Source organism: Boleophthalmus pectinirostris, unplaced genomic scaffold (genome assembly GCF_026225935.1).
Source record: "Boleophthalmus pectinirostris isolate CB_2022bp ecotype Guang Dong unplaced genomic scaffold, ASM2622593v1 HiC_scaffold_2823, whole genome shotgun sequence".
In the NCBI taxonomy this organism is placed as follows: domain Eukaryota; kingdom Metazoa; phylum Chordata; class Actinopteri; order Gobiiformes; family Gobiidae; genus Boleophthalmus; species Boleophthalmus pectinirostris.
The window spans coordinates 517,647-537,657 of record NW_026571288.1 but is presented as its reverse complement, the minus strand read 5'-3'; the positions used below and the strand labels follow the sequence as shown (position 1 = coordinate 537,657).

The 20,011-nt window shown below is 39.1% G+C and overlaps 1 protein-coding gene across 2 annotated transcripts; it reads left to right on the top strand.

Moving 5' to 3' along the window:
* The first annotated feature begins 215 nt into the window (after positions 1-215).
* tbc1d22b (TBC1 domain family, member 22B) lies at positions 216-17,136 on the top strand. Of its 2 annotated transcripts, XM_020926978.2 has the most exons (14): positions 216-520; positions 4,781-4,837; positions 5,557-5,716; positions 6,835-6,973; positions 7,365-7,523; positions 7,974-8,044; positions 9,843-9,971; positions 10,095-10,160; positions 12,380-12,494; positions 13,319-13,425; positions 14,145-14,220; positions 14,638-14,765; positions 15,121-15,216; positions 15,777-17,136. In XM_020926978.2, the coding sequence occupies exons 1-14, from the start codon at positions 465-467 to the stop codon at positions 15,903-15,905; spliced, it is 1,488 nt and encodes a 495-aa protein (XP_020782637.1). In that variant the 5' UTR covers positions 216-464; the 3' UTR covers positions 15,906-17,136. The 2 variants fall into 2 exon arrangements, with proteins under 2 accessions (XP_020782637.1, XP_055015803.1); XM_055159828.1 differs by lacking the exon at positions 4,781-4,837 and having other exon boundaries at positions 15,777-17,135.
* Positions 17,137-20,011: the final 2,875 nt, after the last annotated feature.

Below are 20,011 nucleotides of genomic sequence, written 5' to 3'. Positions count from 1 at the left end.
GTAAATAGGGACGTCTGGTCACCTTACCTAAACATTTGCATCATTGGTTTTATTGGTTTTTGTTTTTGACTTAATGTAACTCGAGATCTTTTTGTTTCTCACGCGTGTCCATGTGTAAAAGTAAAGTGTTAATAGTTGATTTCGTGAAAAAGCCTGCGTAATGTCGCTCGTGTGTGGATTGGCTCAGTTGGCTGCACCTGTTCTGCGTTAAACCAATCCCGCTCCTGCGCCCGCTCCAAGATGGCGGCTCACACACTTTATTTCCCACATCATCCTCCTCCTGCGCGGCGAATTTAGCCTAATCAAACTACAATCCTGCTCTGTAAACCCGTGAATGTCGACTGGAAACGTGTACACAGATGATCCGAGTGTCCCGGGCCGAATACCGAAGCTTTCCCCCGATGTTTCGTCGGTGTACGGAGCCTGGATGTGTGTCGGTGTGACGGGGGCTGTGGGATCCGAGCATGGCCACCGAAAACCGGGTCAATTTTTGGAGGAGAAACGCAAAGGTTCCCGGAAGGTTAGTGGTCAAATCTTCATCTTATTTGGCTGATTTAACCGTATATAGCTGTATATAATGACCAGAGGACATGACAAGCTGCTAATCAAAGTGTAAGTTGTTTTTTGGTTAACCGTATGCTATGACTTGCAAGATCAAACCTGTCAAAAGTGCCTAGGACTTCAAAACAAGTCGAACAAAGTGGCATAAAACAGAATTCACACAACCACACAAGACTCATTAAACGGCTCATTGGATTACACGTGAACGTGTTTATTGTGACTGAAATAATCGTAAAACTCACTAATTTAGTCATATATGAAGCGCTATCTGAAGTGAAACCTAGAGATAAACACGACATATGCTGAGAGAAGCAACTTTACTGTATTACTATCAAAACTTAGGGTGACCAGAATTTCAAAATAAAAAACTGGGACATCCCTGTTTTTTTGTTGTTAGTAATAATAAAATTGTGAAAGGAGTGCGTAATTAAGGAAAACTGTTATGCAGAGACCATTCCTGACTAACATGTGAGTCAGTATAGTCACATTTTATTTGTGTTTTGGTCGTTTTTAAGCAGATTTTTTATTTTAATTTTTTTGTATTTTACCTATACAAATTAAAATGTATGCCTCTCTTAACTGTTGGCAGGTATCAAATTAGTCAAAAATACGCTAGGACACTAGGGACATTTCTTGTATAAAACTGGAACAAATCAATGGTTTTGGAAAAATCTGCTGGGACAGGTGAAACAGGTCTCTAAACTGGGACTGTCCTGGGAAATCGAGACATCTGGTCACCCTAATTAAATTGTATCAGCAATTACTTCAAGATGAAAATGTTGCAAGTATTTATTAATAATATTAGGCCTGATTGCAATTAAATGTCCCACAATAAGTCATCTAGTCTGTAGCATAATCCTGGCTTCAACCTTTTGCAATAAGCTTTCTGTTTACTCTATTTACTTCACTGTCAAGGAAACTAGTTAATTACCAAACGAGTAAACAAAGCCATTATGGGGACTTTCGAATAGCTAAAGAAAAAAACATGATTCTCTCTGTGTCCCTGTTTTATTTTGCCTTGAGTTTGGTGTGTAACTTGTCAAAAGTCTGCTCTTCCACCATATGTTTTGCAGATGGAGCAGAAAACATTGGTTGTCATGCGGGTTGTAGGCTTGAAAAGATGAAATGCAAATGTAATATGTATTTAAATCCTTGTATTAGTGCCCATTCTCCTGCTGTGTTTATCCAACTACACCACAACATGTGCACATCGGACCTGCCCCCATCTCAGCACTACAACTCTACCGGGGTATAGGAGGACTTGAGGGCATCTGGAACACAGGGATATAGGAGGAGGATGCACTCAGACTTAGACTAAATTTATTGATCCACAGAGGAAATGATTTACACAGTAGCTCACACTACACGATATAGATTGAATCCATATTTTGTACCATTCACCCTGTTGTGTGCGGAGCAGCAGCTCACCTTCACAACACACACACAGGAGGAGGTAACCTGACCTGCAGATCTGAGTCTTGGGCGTGTCTCTGTGTCTCTGTCCTGGTGTAATGAGTCAAACTGTGTAGGAGGAGGAGCAGGGAAACAACAAACACAAACACAGACAGTTAAACAGGAAGTCTTTAGTGATCTAAGTCTGTCCCTGGACTCGTCTGATAACCACTCACTGAAGAAGAGGAGGAGGGGCAATCTATCCATGTTAAAGCAGACCTGTTCTACAAACTGGACTTTTCCGCGCTTTCAACCATGTTCTAGTCGCTTCCCCTCAACATGTACCCATATGTAATTGTTTTTGGAGCGCTTTGTGCATGTTTGAGTAATCTTGAATCATTTATTTTCAAGATGCCATTTTTCCATTCAACTCCCATTTTTACCTCCACCATGTGCCCACTGTAACTCCAATTTAATGTTCTTAATTGGTAATTTACGTAGGATTCAATATTATCATGTAGTCATTTAGGTACAAGTGATGCAGCGATGAAGTTGTGATGATGTTTATGAGTTTTCTAAGTCAAGAGACTGAATTAAAATTTGCAAATTATTTAGTTAATTGATTATCAGGATGATTCTGGTCACAATATAATTAAAACTTAATATATAATGTGTATGAGATTGGGATGTTTCTTCTCACAATAATCTAAACAGTTAAATTGTTTTTATTTATAACAAGGACAGAGCATATTGATCAACCGTGCAACTGCATAATATGCTAGAGTACAGTGGTAGCAGTACAGTGGTAGCAGTACAGTGGTAGCAGTACAGTGGTAGCAGTACAGTGGTAGTAGTACAGTGGTAGTAGTACAGTGGTAGCAGTACAGTGGTAGCAGTACAGTGGTAGCAGTACAGTGGTAGTAGTACAGTGGTAGCAGTACAGTGGTAGCAGTACAGTGGTAGCAGTACAGTATTAGCAGTACAGTGGTAGCAGCAGTTAGAGGTGGGGACTTGCAAGTCGTGACTTGGACTCGAGTCAGACTTGAGTCACTATTTTTAGGACACTTAACTTGTTAAAATAGACCAAGACTTGGGACTCGACTTGGACTTGAAGGTCAGTGACTTGGGACTTGACTCGGACTTGAGGCCTGACTTGATTCTTCTCCTAAAAAAATATTTTTAGAAATTATTTTTCTCTTGACAGTTGATAAATATGGAGTTGCATTTTAGAGGAACAAACTGGAACATATCCCTCCCACTTCTGTTTGTTACTTTGGATGGCACTGAACTACTGTGATGTGGTATCATCAAATGTGCTACAGTAATATACAGTACTATACAGTACAATACAGTAAAGATAACTACATAGAGCATGACGGTTCCATTTCAGTGCAGACGACACGACAAAGTAACTGTTATTAAGCACTTTTAAATCTTAATTCTTTCTATTCTGACCGTAATGATTTACACAAAGATCTTGTCAAAACATTTAAAAAGGAAAAATTACATTCAGTACAATTTAGTTTAAAATTCATTTAAATTGCTAAATCTAAACTATATTCTTAATATTCTCTATAGCTCAAAGCTGACGACTTGGACTTGATTTGGACTTATGCACCACTGACTAAGGACTCGAATTGGACTAGCCTGTATTTCACTTGGGATTTGACTTGGACTTGAGGTCAGAGACTTGAGACTTACTTGAGACTTGCAAAACAACGACTTGGTCCCACCTCTGGTAGCAGTATTACAGAAGTAGGCAACCTAGAAGGTGAATCAGATATTGTGACATGATGTGTGCAATTGTCCATGGACAGCAGTAGCAGACCGTAGACACAGCTCCTCCTGATAACCACAGAGTCAGTTTAACCAAATGACTCAAGCCGACTGACGCCTCACACTTTCCCAAGGCCAGAACATTCAGAACATGATAACACACAGACCAGAGGGAGTCAGTTTTGTAAACTCTTCTCGTGTTTTCTCTGATAATCCTGACAAGCCTCTCAATGTAATATACTTTATTCATGCGTTTTGTAGCCACAGCTGCCCTGGAGTTGATTGAAGCAAGGCTGCCAGTCTGCTCTGTTGGCCTCTAAATGGCTTGATTTTGAGGGGGTCTGTACAGTTAATTGCATTGAGTCACTGAGAATCTCACTATTAAAAAAATCACAATAAATGATAATATTGAAAATCATAACCCGAATTAAAACTGCTTTAAAAACTCCCTCTTGACTCAAACATACATCTGCTGCACTGAGGCACACTGGGACTGACACATTGGCGCACAGAGCAAGACAAACTAATCCAAACCCACGTAATCCTCATCAAATGAACACTCAAATAGAAGAGTGCAGAGTAAAAACCTTTCAGTGATGTGCAGCTTAACAGAACAGTTTAGAGCTGGGATTTAAACACAGTCAGAGCAAAGGCCTCTCGCATCTTCAAGAAGACTGCTCCTGGTTTTAGCTGCAGAAAATGTTTAATCCTCACTCTGAGCACCAGCTGGAGACTGGGACTGGACTCGACCGGGGCTGGACCGGGGCTGGACCGGGGCTGGACCGGGGCTGGACCGGGGCTGGACCGGGCTTAACCGCGGGACTACAGCGGGACTACAGCGGGACTACAGCGGGACTACAGCGGGACTACAGCGGGACTACAGCGGGAGGCTGGTCCCTGAGGCCCTCAGAGTGCAGATGGTTCATTAATGGCATTAACATATCAGAGATGTCCTTTGGTGCTAGGCCCTGAATATCAGTCTAGCACAGATAGACCCAGGTCCAGTGTTCTGTTCAAAGACACATAACTGTCCGTCTGCGTTTGTGCTCAGTGTTCAGCCTGTGTACGGCGCGCAGCACCCTCCTCTCGACCCAAAGCTCAGACGCACGTGAGTCGACCCACAGCCTCTGTGTCAGCGCCTCATGATTTTAGTGAATTATCTGTTTGAACGTTTTTTGTTTTGTCAAACATTTGCATGAAGAACTGACAATGTCTCTTTTTATAACATAAATTTATTTACAGTTCCAAATAATAATGCTTTGTTTTTGTCCTTGCCTGTGTCTTGCATATCGTTTTTATGCTTCATTTTTAAAGGTGCATTACGTAACTTTTTCTGGTGGAGGGTCAGTCACCTGCTTGAATAAAGAGATATTGCTTTGCCCGGATGCTCCATTGTCTCCATGGAGATACTAGTAGATGCTTTTAATGCCAAGCAGGTTACATCATCAGGTCTAGTTACAGATCAGATCAGTGGAGAGGCAAGCCCATGGACAGTAAGAATGCATGTATTTAAATGCAGTTTTGAACAATACAATTACCTGTATTAAAGCTAAAGCAAGCTATAGTTTAATGCTATACTGTGAAATATTCTAGACAAACGTCTTAATGGAGACTGACAGGTAGCGCACCCTTTACCTTAAAAGTTTCACAGTGCACCTTTAATTATCAGTAGCAAATCCTGTTATCTCTTTTTATTGTGCTTATTTGAACCACCTTTCACTGATGCTTCAGTTTTATAATATTTGTGTCTATCCTGTTTATGTTTTTATTATTCCTTCATTAGCCCAAGTTACACAATATTTAGTTTGTTTTTGTTGATATGTGCAGATATCTGAAAGAAACAAAGCTGAATTTGAACAATGTGAAGACAAAGAAGGCGTCAAGTTTCCATGAATTTGCCCGAAGCACAAATGATGCCTGGGACATGGACGACGAAGAGGAGGAGGAGTTTCTGCCTCTTCCTCAGTCACACGGCTCCCACAACCAGGTCTGATACTGTCAACAAAACACAATGTGCTAACTGGACTTTTCAGAGCTTTTAACTACTGTGGTTTCCTTCTTAGTGACTCTGACGTTGTATTTAGAACAGTGGTGACTGTTTTGTGGCAACTCACTTATTTTAATTGGTCCCCTCTCGTGACCCAACATGCTTTTTTTTTGTTTTTCTTTAAAATATGGGCTGTTAAAAATAGGCCTGCATTAATAATGTAATATAAATATATATTTGGTTAGTGAGGCAATAATTTCAGACGGTCATTCACTTGGAAACTTCACTCGAACCTACAAAAATCTCCCGTGAGTACAAAGTACATACTCTGATCCACCCTCGTTTTCACTGCCGTCACTGTACTTTTCCAGTTTTATCTTCTCATTTTGGGACAAATGAAAAAAAAAAACATCCACTGCTTTCTAGTGTGATGCACAGCTATGTGAGGGGCCCACAGCATGCAGAGCTTTGGTGTGATGACGTTTGCAGTAACTTCAGCTCTCACTGGGCACTGCAGTTTTTTAACGTGGAAGTCAGGACTTGTTTCTTTAAAGTTGTTGTACAATGTCCATATGATAGCATAATGATCCACAGTTGTCATGGATAAAAACTGTAGAACAGACACAAGCTCGGTCTGTCTTCTGTGGTTTTGAACAGAAAGTCAGTGGACCCTCTTTTATATTTAAAGAACTGATAAACACAGTCTCTTTATGGTAACGTTTCACTGTAACAAGCAGCAGTGTTTTTTTGTTTGTTGAAAAATAGTATTCTGTGTATCTTTTTTTGTACATTTTCTTATCTGTATGCAGATAATCACAAATGTGCTCTCTGTACGTCTTATGGTGTGTATTTGATTAGTTGACCACATTAGGTGATTAGGATTACAAGTAATTATTTGTTCTATATGAGAAAAGAGAAGGTATGGAGTGAGTACCTGCAGATTTGGGAGTGATGGGACAGTTAAATCTAGATCCTAAAAGGTGTGAGAGCTTTGTTCCTCGTCAGTCCCCTGTCAGGCCCTGTGTCTAAACAAAATGACTAAGTTGCAGTGCCTTGTTATTTTACTTTTTCACTCTGTTGTAAAGTTGTGTTGTCTAATAAAACTCTTTGTCTTTCAGATCCAGAGTCAGACCTCCGCAGACAGGCCCCTGCCGCTCTCTCTTCCTCAAGAGCAGAGAGCACCTCCTAGGGAGAACTGTGAACTCCACAACGGGACCATGCTCCAGTCCAGCAGTGAACCAGACCTCCAGTCCTCGGGTACAGCTGGGGTCACCTATTTGTCTGCTTGTCTCTTTGGAGACAAGTAGGTGTTGGACCCTCCACCACTAAAACTTGCATTATACACACACACAAACCGCCTCCCACATGAAAGTATATCATGTACAAATTATGAAATGTTTACACGCCCGTCCAAACAATGGCTTTAACCAAACAAACCTGTCCATATGAATGTGTACTTACTGATTAATTGGATGAATAACTGCATTAATATACACTGTATTTTATTTTATTGGCATGTATGTCATTTATGACATCAACCTGCCCAGGGACTGAAGAATGACATTTGGCAATTGTGCTATAAGCTGCACAAGCATATGACTTTTTGTGTAGCTCAGTGTTTTTATGTATACTTGTTATTTTCATGCAGACCTCAGCTCCACACAGAGGCCCCCCTGTCGCCCCATCATCCCTCTCGTCGCCAGGATCTCAGATCAGAATGCTTCTGGAGCTCCACCCATGACCATCCGTGAGAAGAACCGCCTGGACAAGTTCAGAGCTCTGCTGTCTGCACCCAACACTGACCTGGGTACGAGAATTAAACAATGTTCATTTACTTCATATTTGTTTTTTATGAAACAAAATAGGAAGTTTACATGCTGGTGTTGGTGTTGCTAAATGGCACAACAACAACAACACTTTTCCTGTGTATGAATGTGGTGTATAGTTATTTTGGTGCGAGGGGTCGATAGTGCAGATTGACAGCTTTTGCCATAGTTTACCACATTTTGTGCGGAAAATGAATGAAGACTACAGTGTTTGGAACTTTGAGGTTTATAAAAGCTCACACTGTGGTTGAAAGACAAACATGAGTAAGCTGTGAAAAGTTTAGAAGTTGGACATGTCCTATGACATGTTTATTGTCTGTACAAATTACAAAACAGGTCTAAATTAAATGAAGTCTAAAATTATCTATTATTAACACCATGGACCTCAATATTTGTACATTTCTTAATATTTCTGTGTTATTTTTTTCCAGATGAACTTCGAAAGCACAGCTGGTCTGGGATTCCCCGTGAAGTTCGCCCCATCACCTGGAGACTGCTGTCTGTGAGTTGAGCTGTGCTAGGTTTTTGTTTATTTTCTATTCAGCATTATACACTTTATGTCCTTTTGTTTTTCAAATAAACCAGTGCCGAGTCTACAGCACATGTTTATGCTCTGATTGGCTTAAACTTCCCAACGTCTGTTTACAAAAGCATATTGTGTTGAAACTAGGGCTGGGCGATATGAAGCAAAAAATATATCTCGATATAGTTTGCTATTTCTTGATATGCGATATGTATCTCGATATCTGTACAGGGAAAATAACCCCCCAAAACTACAGCAAAAACAAATCTGCCAAATTCCACAATGTCTTTTTTTATTGACGTGCAAGAGGTAGGCAGTTCAAAGTGCTTCTGCCACATTTAAGATTACAAGAAATGGAAGCTCGGGAGGTTCCTTATTTTAACAGACCCGTGTTCCTCACCAACAGTAAGGAGCTGTGAGGTATCCCACAATCCACTGCAGATCAGTTTCCAAACACTGTTGTACAAGTTACACTGCAGCAGATTATTGATTTAAAATCTTCTGCATAAATAACTTTACGTTACTAAACTTAACAACATTTAAAGCATAACGACTCTAAAGCCACATCAGCCCATTTGAGATTATAATGTGTTTAATGCAGTTTTGTGCACGTTGGGGATGGGCATTCGATGAAATTTTCTTAATCGATCGTCGGAAGAATTAACGATCGATTATCGATTAATCATTAACGTTTTTTTTTTATATTAAAATGATTATCATTATTATTACTATCTGCACTACTAATCTGCATGAATAAATTCAACTTTACGACATATAAACCGTAACGACTCTAGAGCCACATCAGCCCGTTTGAGATAATAATGTGTTTAATTCAGTTTTGGGCAAGTCTCACAGAAACAGAACTTAAAACCACATCGCTAATTTGCATAAACTAAGCGAAGATAAAACTCCAGCTCTTGTGTCGCTGATGCGGTTCAACTTCTGTCAGATTAAAAGACATGACTCAGTGGAATACAGGTTAGTGTGACCATATTTGCATTTGTCAAAACCAGGACACCATACGGGGGGAGGGAGGTGGGGACTCGTCATCAACATTGCGCTTCTCTCACCTGGCAAAACTTTTTCCCACTGGACACCGAAACATATGTTCTGCTTTATACACTGTGCACATTGCACTTCGGTACGTCGCAGGTTGACCGACTGTTTGTGTCTCGCTCCTTCTGATGCAGAGACACATGTGTCACGCTACACACAGCAAACTACATTCGGGTTGTCGATTAAAATGAACGTAATCGATGAAATTCTTAATGATCAATTATCTAATCATGCCCATCCCTAGTGCACGTGTTTACGTTTTACAGAAACAAAACTTAAATACGCATTGCTAATTTGCATAAACAGCGCACTCCTTGCGCCGCTCATGCGATTCAGCTTCTTTTGGACTAAAGGACATGACTCAGTGGAATATGAGGATGTGCTGCTAATTGCCTTGTCTGTAAATGGTGGAAAAGGTTTGTGATGCTAGAAGCTTTTCATTGGCACCAACTTTCAGAGTTCACGGTGGTAGTGAGGAGTGAATGAGACACAAGAGAGCAAAATCAGGGAGGCGGGGACACCGGGACAGAGAAGGCAAACAAGCGAAGCAGAGAAATCTGATTTGAATATAAGCATTATATCATTATATACGATATTTCCAAATCCATATAAAGTTTAAAAAATATCTCGATATATTTAAAATATCAAGATATCGCCCACCCCACTTGAAACTTTTTTTTTTTCCCCATAATTGAACCTTGACACTTCATTTATTATACAGGGCTACCTCCCAGCCAACAGAGAGCGCCGTGAGCACGTCCTGCAGAGGAAACGTGAGGAATACTTTGCTTTCATAGAACAATATTACGACTCCAGAAGTGACGAACCGCACCGAGACACATACCGACAGGTACACTTGAATACATGTGTTTATTCAATGCTTTTAACTGACTTAAAACATGTGGTTATCATATTAGAAATGACCCTTTTCTATATAACCTCATATAGCTGTGTTTAATATTTGTGTTCTTAGATCCACATTGACATCCCAAGGACCAACCCTCTGATCCCCTTATTCCAGCAGCCGGCAGTACAAGAGGTAAAGTCAGAGAAAAGATGGTGTGTGAATAGAGTTGTTGCTGTTTACATTTGGATAATCATTTGGGGTGTAACATTTTATCAGTTAATCAAGAAAAGCTGAAGTTTATGTGCAAAAATATGTTCGGTCTAAAGTGCATTATGTAACTTTTCTGGTGGAGGGTCCGTCAAATGCTTATTGCTTTGCCTGTAATGTTTCATGGTATGACTTTAAACATTTCTACCTAGCATTTATTAATGGTGTGCTCAGAAATACTATAATTCCTTCTGTGAATAGGGGCGACTCTCCAAAGATCTGACTTGTAATGTAGTGTAGTGCTGTAACCTGCTTGTCTCCCTCATGATAGATTTAGGTTTAATCTATACTGTATACATTCTAGACAAAGTAATAACATTTCCATGGAGACATCAGATTGCCCCTCCACTAGAAATGTTACACAGTGGACCATTAAATAATATGTAAGAGCACCAGTGTTGTACAAGTTCACACTTTTCATGAAGTAGTTCAAAGTTCAGTTCACACATGTTCAAAGTGAACAGCTCAAGTTCATAGTTCACAATTTTAATGTGGAACTAGTTCAAAGTTCAGTTCATTTTATTTTTAGGTGAGACCTGTAAATGTAAGGCTGCACTTATTTTTCAAACTGACTTCCAGTTTACATCAACTTCACAACATATAAACCATAAGCACTCTAGAGCCACATCAGCCTGTTTGAGATTATAATGTGTATAGTGTGCAGCTTTGACTTATTTGTTTATGTCTTACAGAAACGAAACTTAAAACCGCATGGCTAATTTGCATATACTGCGCATCAGTTTCTGTTGGACTAAAGGACACGACTATATGTGTTCTTTCTGTGACACAGGGATGTCACTGAATCTTTTGGACACATGATTTGTAGAATGAAAGTGATGAGGGCGGCTTCACTGCACGTGCTAAACGCATGTATGTAGCAGCGCGTCCTGCATGCAGAGATTTCCAAAAATGGGATCCATCCTATTTTTTGACACTCTACGCGAGCGTAGGTGCGTATCTCTTTAAAAATACACAGAGAGCATGGATCTATTGTTGTATTTAGGCATTTACCATCTGCGCAACGTGCTCCCGGAACAGTTCTGTGTTGTGTTAAAGAGCTCAGGTCCAGAACGACTGTTCATTAATGCTTTCGCTTTCCGCGCCCCCCTGAAACCACAGCCACGCGTCAACGCGTTCTTTTGAACGAGTTCATGCACAACACTGAAGAGCACTATGTGATTAATTATGATTTATAACTTTCCAAACGGGGGATTGATCAGATTTTTCTTTTATCAACTTTACATGTTGTTTACATACCATTTTTCATTTTTGTTTATTTTTATTTAGTTCCTATTACTTTTTATACTTCCTGGTTTCAAAATGCTAAAACCAGATATTTTCAAATGACACAGACCTGCAGATTAGCAGATCTTGTGTTTTTAGGTAGTTGTATTTTTGTTGGAGGAAGAGGCTCCGATTTGAGATCTGAGAAACAGGAAGTCAAGAAAGTGCCTTCCTCAAAATGGTTTTCTCTGTGGCTTTGTAAAATATCAGATTATATTTTATATTCTCTGTCGCGAAAGTCTGGTGATATTTATCAGTTATTTCACCAATGTAATGTCCTCTGTGTACTACATGTCCTTGTGGGTCAGATGCCCTCCCTCTGTGTCTTTGGCGTCTTAATTTGTGTCAAAGCTGCTAACCTTGTAGTTTAGACTTCTACAAACATGTTCTGAAATGTATGGGATGTTTAAAGTTCAGATTTCAGTCTCTCTCAGACGAGAATTCTTCTGGTTTAATAAGGTGGCCTGTGAACAAACTCTTTAAAAGTCTAATTTATTTGTATTATAACTGTTGCCTTTAGACTATTGAGGCTTTGCAGCTGGTGCCATCAACATTTTGTGCGCGATGTGAACTGCAGGCACTGCTCTGTCTGAAGCTCTGTTACTCAAGTTAGACTTTAATCTGAGCTTTGTTATAACGCTCAGACTGATCAGACTCCTGAAAATGTGCTCTTTAAATTTGTTCTTCAGTTTTCCGTTATCTTAAATCTTTTTTGACAGTGTGCATTGTATCACCATGGTAAAAGCTGAACTTTCCACCACACACATCCATGTAAAGCACCCCCAGCGTGACGTCACTGCAAAGTATCAATACGTTAGATTCTATTTTGATGAAGTCCGGCTCTGTCTGTGTCTGTCCAGGTGTTTGAGCGTATCCTTTTCATCTGGGCCATTCGACACCCAGCTTCTGGGTACGTGCAGGGGATCAACGACCTGGTCACGCCCTTCTTTGTGGTGTTTCTGTCAGAGTTTGTGGGTATGTCCATGCAAGTCTTGCATTTCAATGTGGTATTTACTGCAAACCTGCCAATATTTTCTCTCTTGTGGTTTTATAAATGAAAACTGGAGCTATACCTTTTGTGTCGTAATAATTATAGTGTGTATCTTTTCTTAGTAGTATAATAAGTCTGTAATGGTAATTACTGCATTGATTTTTGGTTCAATACTCACCTATCTTGATTCGGGTTATATTATTTTGTATGGGTATCTTGACAGCAAATAAGTTCATTACAAGCGACAAAGCCTCCAGAGAATCGGTGCGATGTGAACTTGGTGCACATGAACATTGAACATTTTACACTTTGTCATATTTAAGATGCAAAACCTTTCCCAAATTCTCCAGTAACACAAATGGGATCCCAGTTTAACCGGAAGTGCCACCACAAAAAGTGCAGTTTAGGAGCGTTTAGAGACAACAGTCGGTGGGCCGGAATAAGATGGACATGAAAGCTGGAACAATATATTTTGAGCTCAATATTTATGTGTATAGTTTCTTTGCAATGGTGGGAACATTTTGAGCCGTGGAGAGTTGAAAAAGTAACTTATATGGCTAATTATTGCTTCATTCTGCTATGTATTTGTTGCAGCTTAAGCCTTGTAATAAATGGTTTACTGGAATTGGCTGCTTTATTGTTATCGTGTAGCAATATATCATTTAAGTTGTTTTGGGTTGACTAATTCACATCTATGACTCATTATTGATTCTAACTAATCTGTTTATATTGAAAGAATGATTGTTTATTGAAATGGCCTCATATTCAGTCAGCGCCGTATAAGTCTGCTCCCTTCTTGTGATTTCAGAGAAAGACATGGAGAACTTTAACGTGGCAGCTCTTCCTGTAGAAACTCAGAGGAACATCGAGGCCGACAGCTTCTGGTGCATGAGCAAGCTGCTGGATGGGATACAGGTCTGTGGTCAAGGCTTTTTTTAGGATTTAAAGTGCCTATGACAGGTTTGGATGGTGCTCTAATTTAGTTTGTAGGTTGAAAATGACAGGAAGTAGAGGGTTCTGTTTTAGAACATTCCATACTGATAACACTGGGAGAATTTTATCCAGAAGTTAAGCAATTTATACAAGAAACACACTTTAATGAGACTTTAAACATTATTTCTACAAAATAAAGTTGTTTACTTATATTTGTATTAGTCAGGTCATCATTTCTGTGTACATTAGAGGAGTTTTGGCCCTGTATACTACATGGTTTCTAGGTAATGGCTATCAAATTCCCCATCTTAATATCATGACTTCAACCAGTAAGTAACATTTTAAACAAAAAAAAAAGGTAAACTCAGAAACAGAATTGTAATTTATTTATTTCTAATTTTAAAGATCGTCAGTCTTATGATGATCTTAATTATGTTTTTGTAAAATGAGCAGTGCAACCTGTCATGGGCACTGTAAAGGTGACAGTGACAGTGCCACATCATTTGCCTCAAACAGCAGCTACATACAATTATAGGAACACTTTCACTCCACACTCATCCCTCTTCAGATTGCCATAGGGGGGTTCACACTGACACAAGTTGATCAAATGCTCTTTTACATCAACCAAACTAGTGAAGAAAGCAAACCTCTGCTCCCTGTTTGATATTTTATAACTATATAACTTTATAATATTTTTACAGGATAACTACACATTTGCTCAGCCGGGAATTCAGAACAAAGTGAAAGCGTTGGAGGAGCTCATCAGCAGAATCGATGGTCTGTACTCTGTTCTTACTTCAGACTCACTTTTAAACCTCATAAGTTGCAAACAGTTGTGGACTTATTGTGTTGCTTTTATATTTTTGCTTAAAGAGCCTCTCCCCATGTTATGTTATAACGTTGTTACCTTGTTAAAAACATACCTGGAGTTGCTTTGCATTTCATTCATACATGTACTCTGTCTCCACAGCTCTAAATACTCTGTTCCACCTTGTGATGTTGTGAAGCAGTAGTTTCAAGTTAACAGCTCCTTTTACCTTTTAGTTGAGTAAAGATTGGCAATCCCAGGGCTGAAATGATCCAAATGATTCTAGTGAAGGTGTATGGAGTGTACAATGATGAGGAATCAATTATAACATTATAACTTGCATCAGAAAATCTCCTAAATGAGTTGTTGTTTTTTGTGTCCTGCAGAGGACGTCCACGTGCACTTCCGTCGGTACGAGGTGGAGTATTTACAGTTTGCGTTTCGTTGGATGAATAATCTTCTGATGAGAGAGCTGCCTCTGCGGTGCACCATACGGCTCTGGGACACTTATCAGGTAATGCACAAACCTCCACACACTACTAACTCCAAAACACGATAAAAACACTCACTCACCAACTCCTAAACAGAGTAAGACCGCACACTCACTAACTCCCAGAGTAAGACCACTCACTAACTCACACTCAATAATCACAGTAAGATAGTAAGATAAGTATAGATCTCAGGATGGAATGCCAAAAAATACCATTACTATAGAAATCTTCAAAAAGCACATTTTGCATAAAGCGTGTCCTTTACAATCTCCGTTGGTTTAACATTAGGTTCAGTGAAAATTCTGATGTGTGATTCCACACTCCTGAGCTTTATAATGTTATCATGTTTTCATGTTTGCGTTTTCCTCTGGTCCTCAGGCTGAGTCTGAGGGCTTCTCTCATTTCCACCTGTATGTCTGTGCTGCGTTTCTCATCAAGTGGAGGAAGGAAATCCTGTCCATTGCAGACTTCCAGGTTTGTCCTCTCTGAGCCCAATAACACTGTTATGAAATATTGAACAATCTACAGGAGCTGTTTAGTTGTAGGATCCAAGTGAGAAACTCATTTTGCTTTTGGAGTGAATTGTCTGAAATGCATAAGCACCTTTGCTATTATCTGGCATATTTACACAGTAGCTGTTACAGATTTACACACTGTGTCCCTCAAATAATTTTCCTCAGGACTCCGGATTCCCCTCTCAACTCACAACATGCACAAGGCAGGGAGGTTAAAGAGGGGGTATTTTACCGCTATGAGGTATTAACACGAACACACCTTATGTTTTTATTGTTTTGGGAATGCTATATTCTGCATATATTTGAGGAGGGAACAACATTATAACATGATAGAAAGCTCCAAAGAATCAATTTTGCATAGTGCCCCCTTCTTGAAGTTAGTCCTGGCCAAGACTAGCTCAAGATCTGGAGCTGGGTCCCCGAGTGGTGCACTGCTCTTGTCAGTTTTAAGCGAAGGATGGGTTGAATAAAGAGAATTAAGTGTACCTTACTTCTCATAAATGTTTTTCACTTTTACAGGGTCTTCTGATGCTGCTGCAGAACCTTCCCACAATCCACTGGGGCAATGAGGAAGTGGGTCTCCTATTGGCTGAGGCCTACAGACTGAAATACATGTTTGCAGACGCTCCGAGCCACTATAAGAGATGAGCATATCTGGACTCATAGCTACAGTCATTCACCAGTATTTGAAATCTAACAGAAGAGAGCCAGAAACCACAACCCAAAACATGCACAAGAATCCGCCAGTTAGACACTGCAAGTTTAAAGCATGGGTCAAATACAGGTTTGACCCAGAGACTGAAGGATGGTTCAAATGCAGAGGACATATTTGCCTACAGGGACAATGAAGCAAAAATGTAAGTTGCTAAAGCACAACCTTAAAGTGCATGACAGGTTCTCATGTTTTTATCATTCTAGCTTGGTTTTGGTGAGATAGTAACTGTGGTCAATATTTATCATAGTTTTACATCAGTTAAGTGATAGGTTGTGGAAAAAAATTTGAAAAGAAAAGTACAAAGATAGTGCTGTTGGTACTAAAACAGAAACCACATCAACATGGAAAATGCAGAGACAATTTTTGCATCAGGAAGGCATTTTTATGACCATTTAAACATCATTTAACAAAATAAAGGTTGCAATTTATTTTTATTAGCATAATCATAACGATTGTGCAATTTAGAAAGGTTTTGGACCTTGTTGACATTTTTGTTGCAAGGTAACAGCTCAAAAATATAATGTTACCTATGTTTTGGTGAAATGTGTAATGTAACCTGTCATATGCACTTTACATATAAAATACAAATGCGCAGATAAACAACATAGAAATTCTGCAAAAAGATTCTAATATTAAGATAATGGATCACAACACTGTGCAGGAACCTGTTCATTATCCCATTTCATTTTCAACTAGATTATAAGATTTATAAGAGCAAAAAAAAAACCTCAAATTGAAATGCTACATACTGATCTTTATAACTGCAAAGTTCTAACCACATTTTGCAGCATTTTCAGGTTGTAACCTGGTTGACCTGTAGCTGCTTTGCTACAAGTGAGAACTTTTAAACTTGGATATTTGGATTTTCAAAAAGACTCTAAACCTTTACACAGCAAATACCAGCTAAGAAAATGGTCAACATTCCAAGTACTGCCAAGTAGGGTTGTCAAAATATAAAAAATCGGATACAGTACTAATCAATACTAAAAGTTATTCAGAACTGGATACTCATTTGAGCAGGTATCAATACTAACAGTCATATTCACAATAATCTTTAACTGAGTCAAGTGTAAGAGCACATACAGTCCCTGACAAAAGTCTTGTTGTTTATCCATTTTGTAGAAACAAAAGCTTATAACATGACTTTAAATTAATCGATTGATTTTAGAAATGTCTCATATGAAAGCTAAAACCCTCCCAAATTATGCTCAATATACTAAAATAAATTTGCTTCACTGAAGAAAGATTGATCATTTAATGAACACAGAAAGGTCAGATTTTGGCAAGACAAAAGTCTTGTCGCTTTGTCATATGATGCACCCAATCCTAGATTACAGCCTCACCTGTGATCAGTTACTGATCAATCAATTAGTGGGTGTGTATAAAAAGAACCCAGCACACCAGACCTTCACATCAACTGCAACTTGACCTCTGACAACATGCCTAAGATCCACCCTGAGACCAAAGCGTTAATTATCAAGAGGCTGAAGACCAGATCCACTGCTGAGGTGGTGACACCTTCAATGTGTCTCAGCGTCAAGTACAAAGAATAAGAAAAAGATCTGAAATGACTGGAGATGTTTTTGACGAGCCCAGGTCCAGCAGACCCCACAAGACAACTGCTCAGGAGGACCGTTTGTTGGTTCAAAAATCCAAGACCAGCCCCTTTTCCACTGCAGCAGACTCCACCAGGCCTGGTCACCTCAAGTCCCTGTGTCAACCACAACAGTTTGTAGAATTCTGTCTCGAAATGGCCTCCATGGTCGAATCAGTGCACAGAAACCAGCACTAAACAAAAGGCAATTAAAAAACCGTGTGGCGTTTGCCAAGGCCCACAGCCTGCTAAAAGGATGGACACTGGAAAAGTGGCAGAAGGTGGATTTCTCAGATGAATCCTCGGTTGAATTACATCACAGTTGCCACAAATATTGCAGGAGACCTACTGGAGCCCGCATGGATCCAAGATTCACCCAGAAAACAGTTAAGTTTGGTGGTGGATAAATCATGGTCTAGGGTTACATCCAGTATGGGGCTGTGCGAGACATTTGCAGGGTGGAAGACAATATCAATAGCCTAAAATATCAAGAAGTATTAGCTCCTCTTACATTCCCAACCATAAAAGGGGTCAAATTTTGCAGCAGGATGGTGCTCCATCACATACTTCTATCTCTACATCAAAGTTTCTCAAGGCGAAGAAGATCAAGGTGCTCCAGGACTGGCCAGCCCAGTCACCAGACATGAACATCATTGAGCATGTCTGGGGTAGAATGAAAGAGGAAGCATGGAAGGCAAAACCAAAGAATCTTGATGAACTCTGGGAGGCATGTAAGATGCTTTCTTTGCTATTCCTGATGACTTCATCAACAAATTGTATGAATCATTGTTGAACCGCATGGATGCAGTCCTTCAAGCTCATGGAAGTCATACAAGATATTAAATATGGATCTCACGGCACCACTACTTAATTGTTATGTTATGCAACATATTTTTGTATTTGAAGTAAATTATTTGTTCAGTTTTCTGTAGGCGACAAAACTTTTGTCTTGCCAAAATCTGACCTTTCTGTGTTCATTAAATGATCAATATTTCTTCAGTGAAGCAAATTTATTTTAGTATATTGAGCATTATTTGGGAGGGTTTTAGCTTTCATATGAGACATTTCTAAAACCAATCGATTAATTTAAAGTCAGGTTATAAGCTTTTGTTTCTACAAAATGGATAAGTGACAAGACTTTTGTCAGGGACTGTAGACTAGTATACGCCCATGGACCACTATGCACCTACCAGGACCACTTTGGGATTACACACATATAAGACACAGAGCATAGAAAAGAAAGTACTACTTAATGTGGAAAATCACATTCTATTGTCTTAAGACTTGTTTTTTTTACTATTATTGTGGTATCGGAATTGGTACAGAGTATCGAGTCTACTCTTCAATATTGAAATCCATGTAGAAATGTTCATGACAACACTACATGGAGGAAAGGAATGTGGATAAAACTGACACCAGGTCAGTAAGGTATGGTGCATGTACCACAGTTTGAGAACCACTGCTCTTCTGAGAAACTATTGCTCTGAAAAGGCCAGATTTTAACAAAGCTTTTGCTGCTGTTTTTATGACTTGTCATGGGAAGGCAGCTGGCAGAGCACCTGTTGAAGTGTAAATAAGTCTTATCACTGGACATGAATACAAGGTCATGGTTTGGGTCTATATTATACTTTGATTTAACTTCAAAATCTGCATTGTACAATCAGTTTTCTGTAACTGAATGAAGGATTTACAAAGTGCTCAATGTCAGAACTATAAGCATTATGGAGAGAAAAGCACAAAAATTTAATTCAAAATAATAATAGAGGTTTATTATAATGTAGCATTAAAGGACCTGTAAATTGTGACTTTAGTTTTTAAATAATCTATGCTCCTTTCTGGAATTTAAACAGTATGAATAGTTAGTTTCACTGCAAAAAAGAATGCAAGATTTTAAATGAATCCTGATTTGAGTAGTTTCATAATGAAGACTGTTGACTGGTTCATTTGAGATATCTCTTTATTTTACCTCTAAACTACTCCAGTCTGGATTTATATTCTGAACTCATGTCATTTAACTAATCATAAGTAACACTGCAAAAAGTACTATCTATGTGAGAATTTCTTTTCTTAATTATCTACTAAGGGATTGCAAAGGATTTTTATCTTTAAAGCCACAGTATGTATCTTTCTGGCTACATTTTATTTTTTCATCTGGTCTTTAAAGCACTGAAAACATAGTAATTCATGCATCTGCATTACTGCAGGTGGGCTTGCATCTCCACAAACCTGACTCTTAGTTGGCCTTTGAGAATGGAATCAGGCAGGTGAAGTTACATACTGTGCTGATTCTTTGTCTCACTCAAATTAAGGTCAAAGTTCATGTTATTTTTGTTATTTGAAATATTAGAAATGGGAAATTATGTTCTTTTCCCCACACAAAAGCAGAGCAAACAAATGTTGACCAATTTATTTTAGGTTAAAGAGATTAGAAATGTTTGGTTATAT

Bases quoted from the DNA above. Each gene is read 5' to 3' on its own strand.
- tbc1d22b (XM_020926978.2), top strand. From the start codon at position 465: ATGGCCACCGAAAACCGGGTCAATTTTTGGAGGAGAAACGCAAAGGTT. The intron at 4,838-5,556 runs GTGAGTCGACCC...TGATATGTGCAG, and splicing joins GACCCAAAGCTCAGACGCAC to ATATCTGAAAGAAACAAAGC. The intron at 14,766-15,120 runs GTAATGCACAAA...TCTGGTCCTCAG, and splicing joins GGCTCTGGGACACTTATCAG to GCTGAGTCTGAGGGCTTCTC.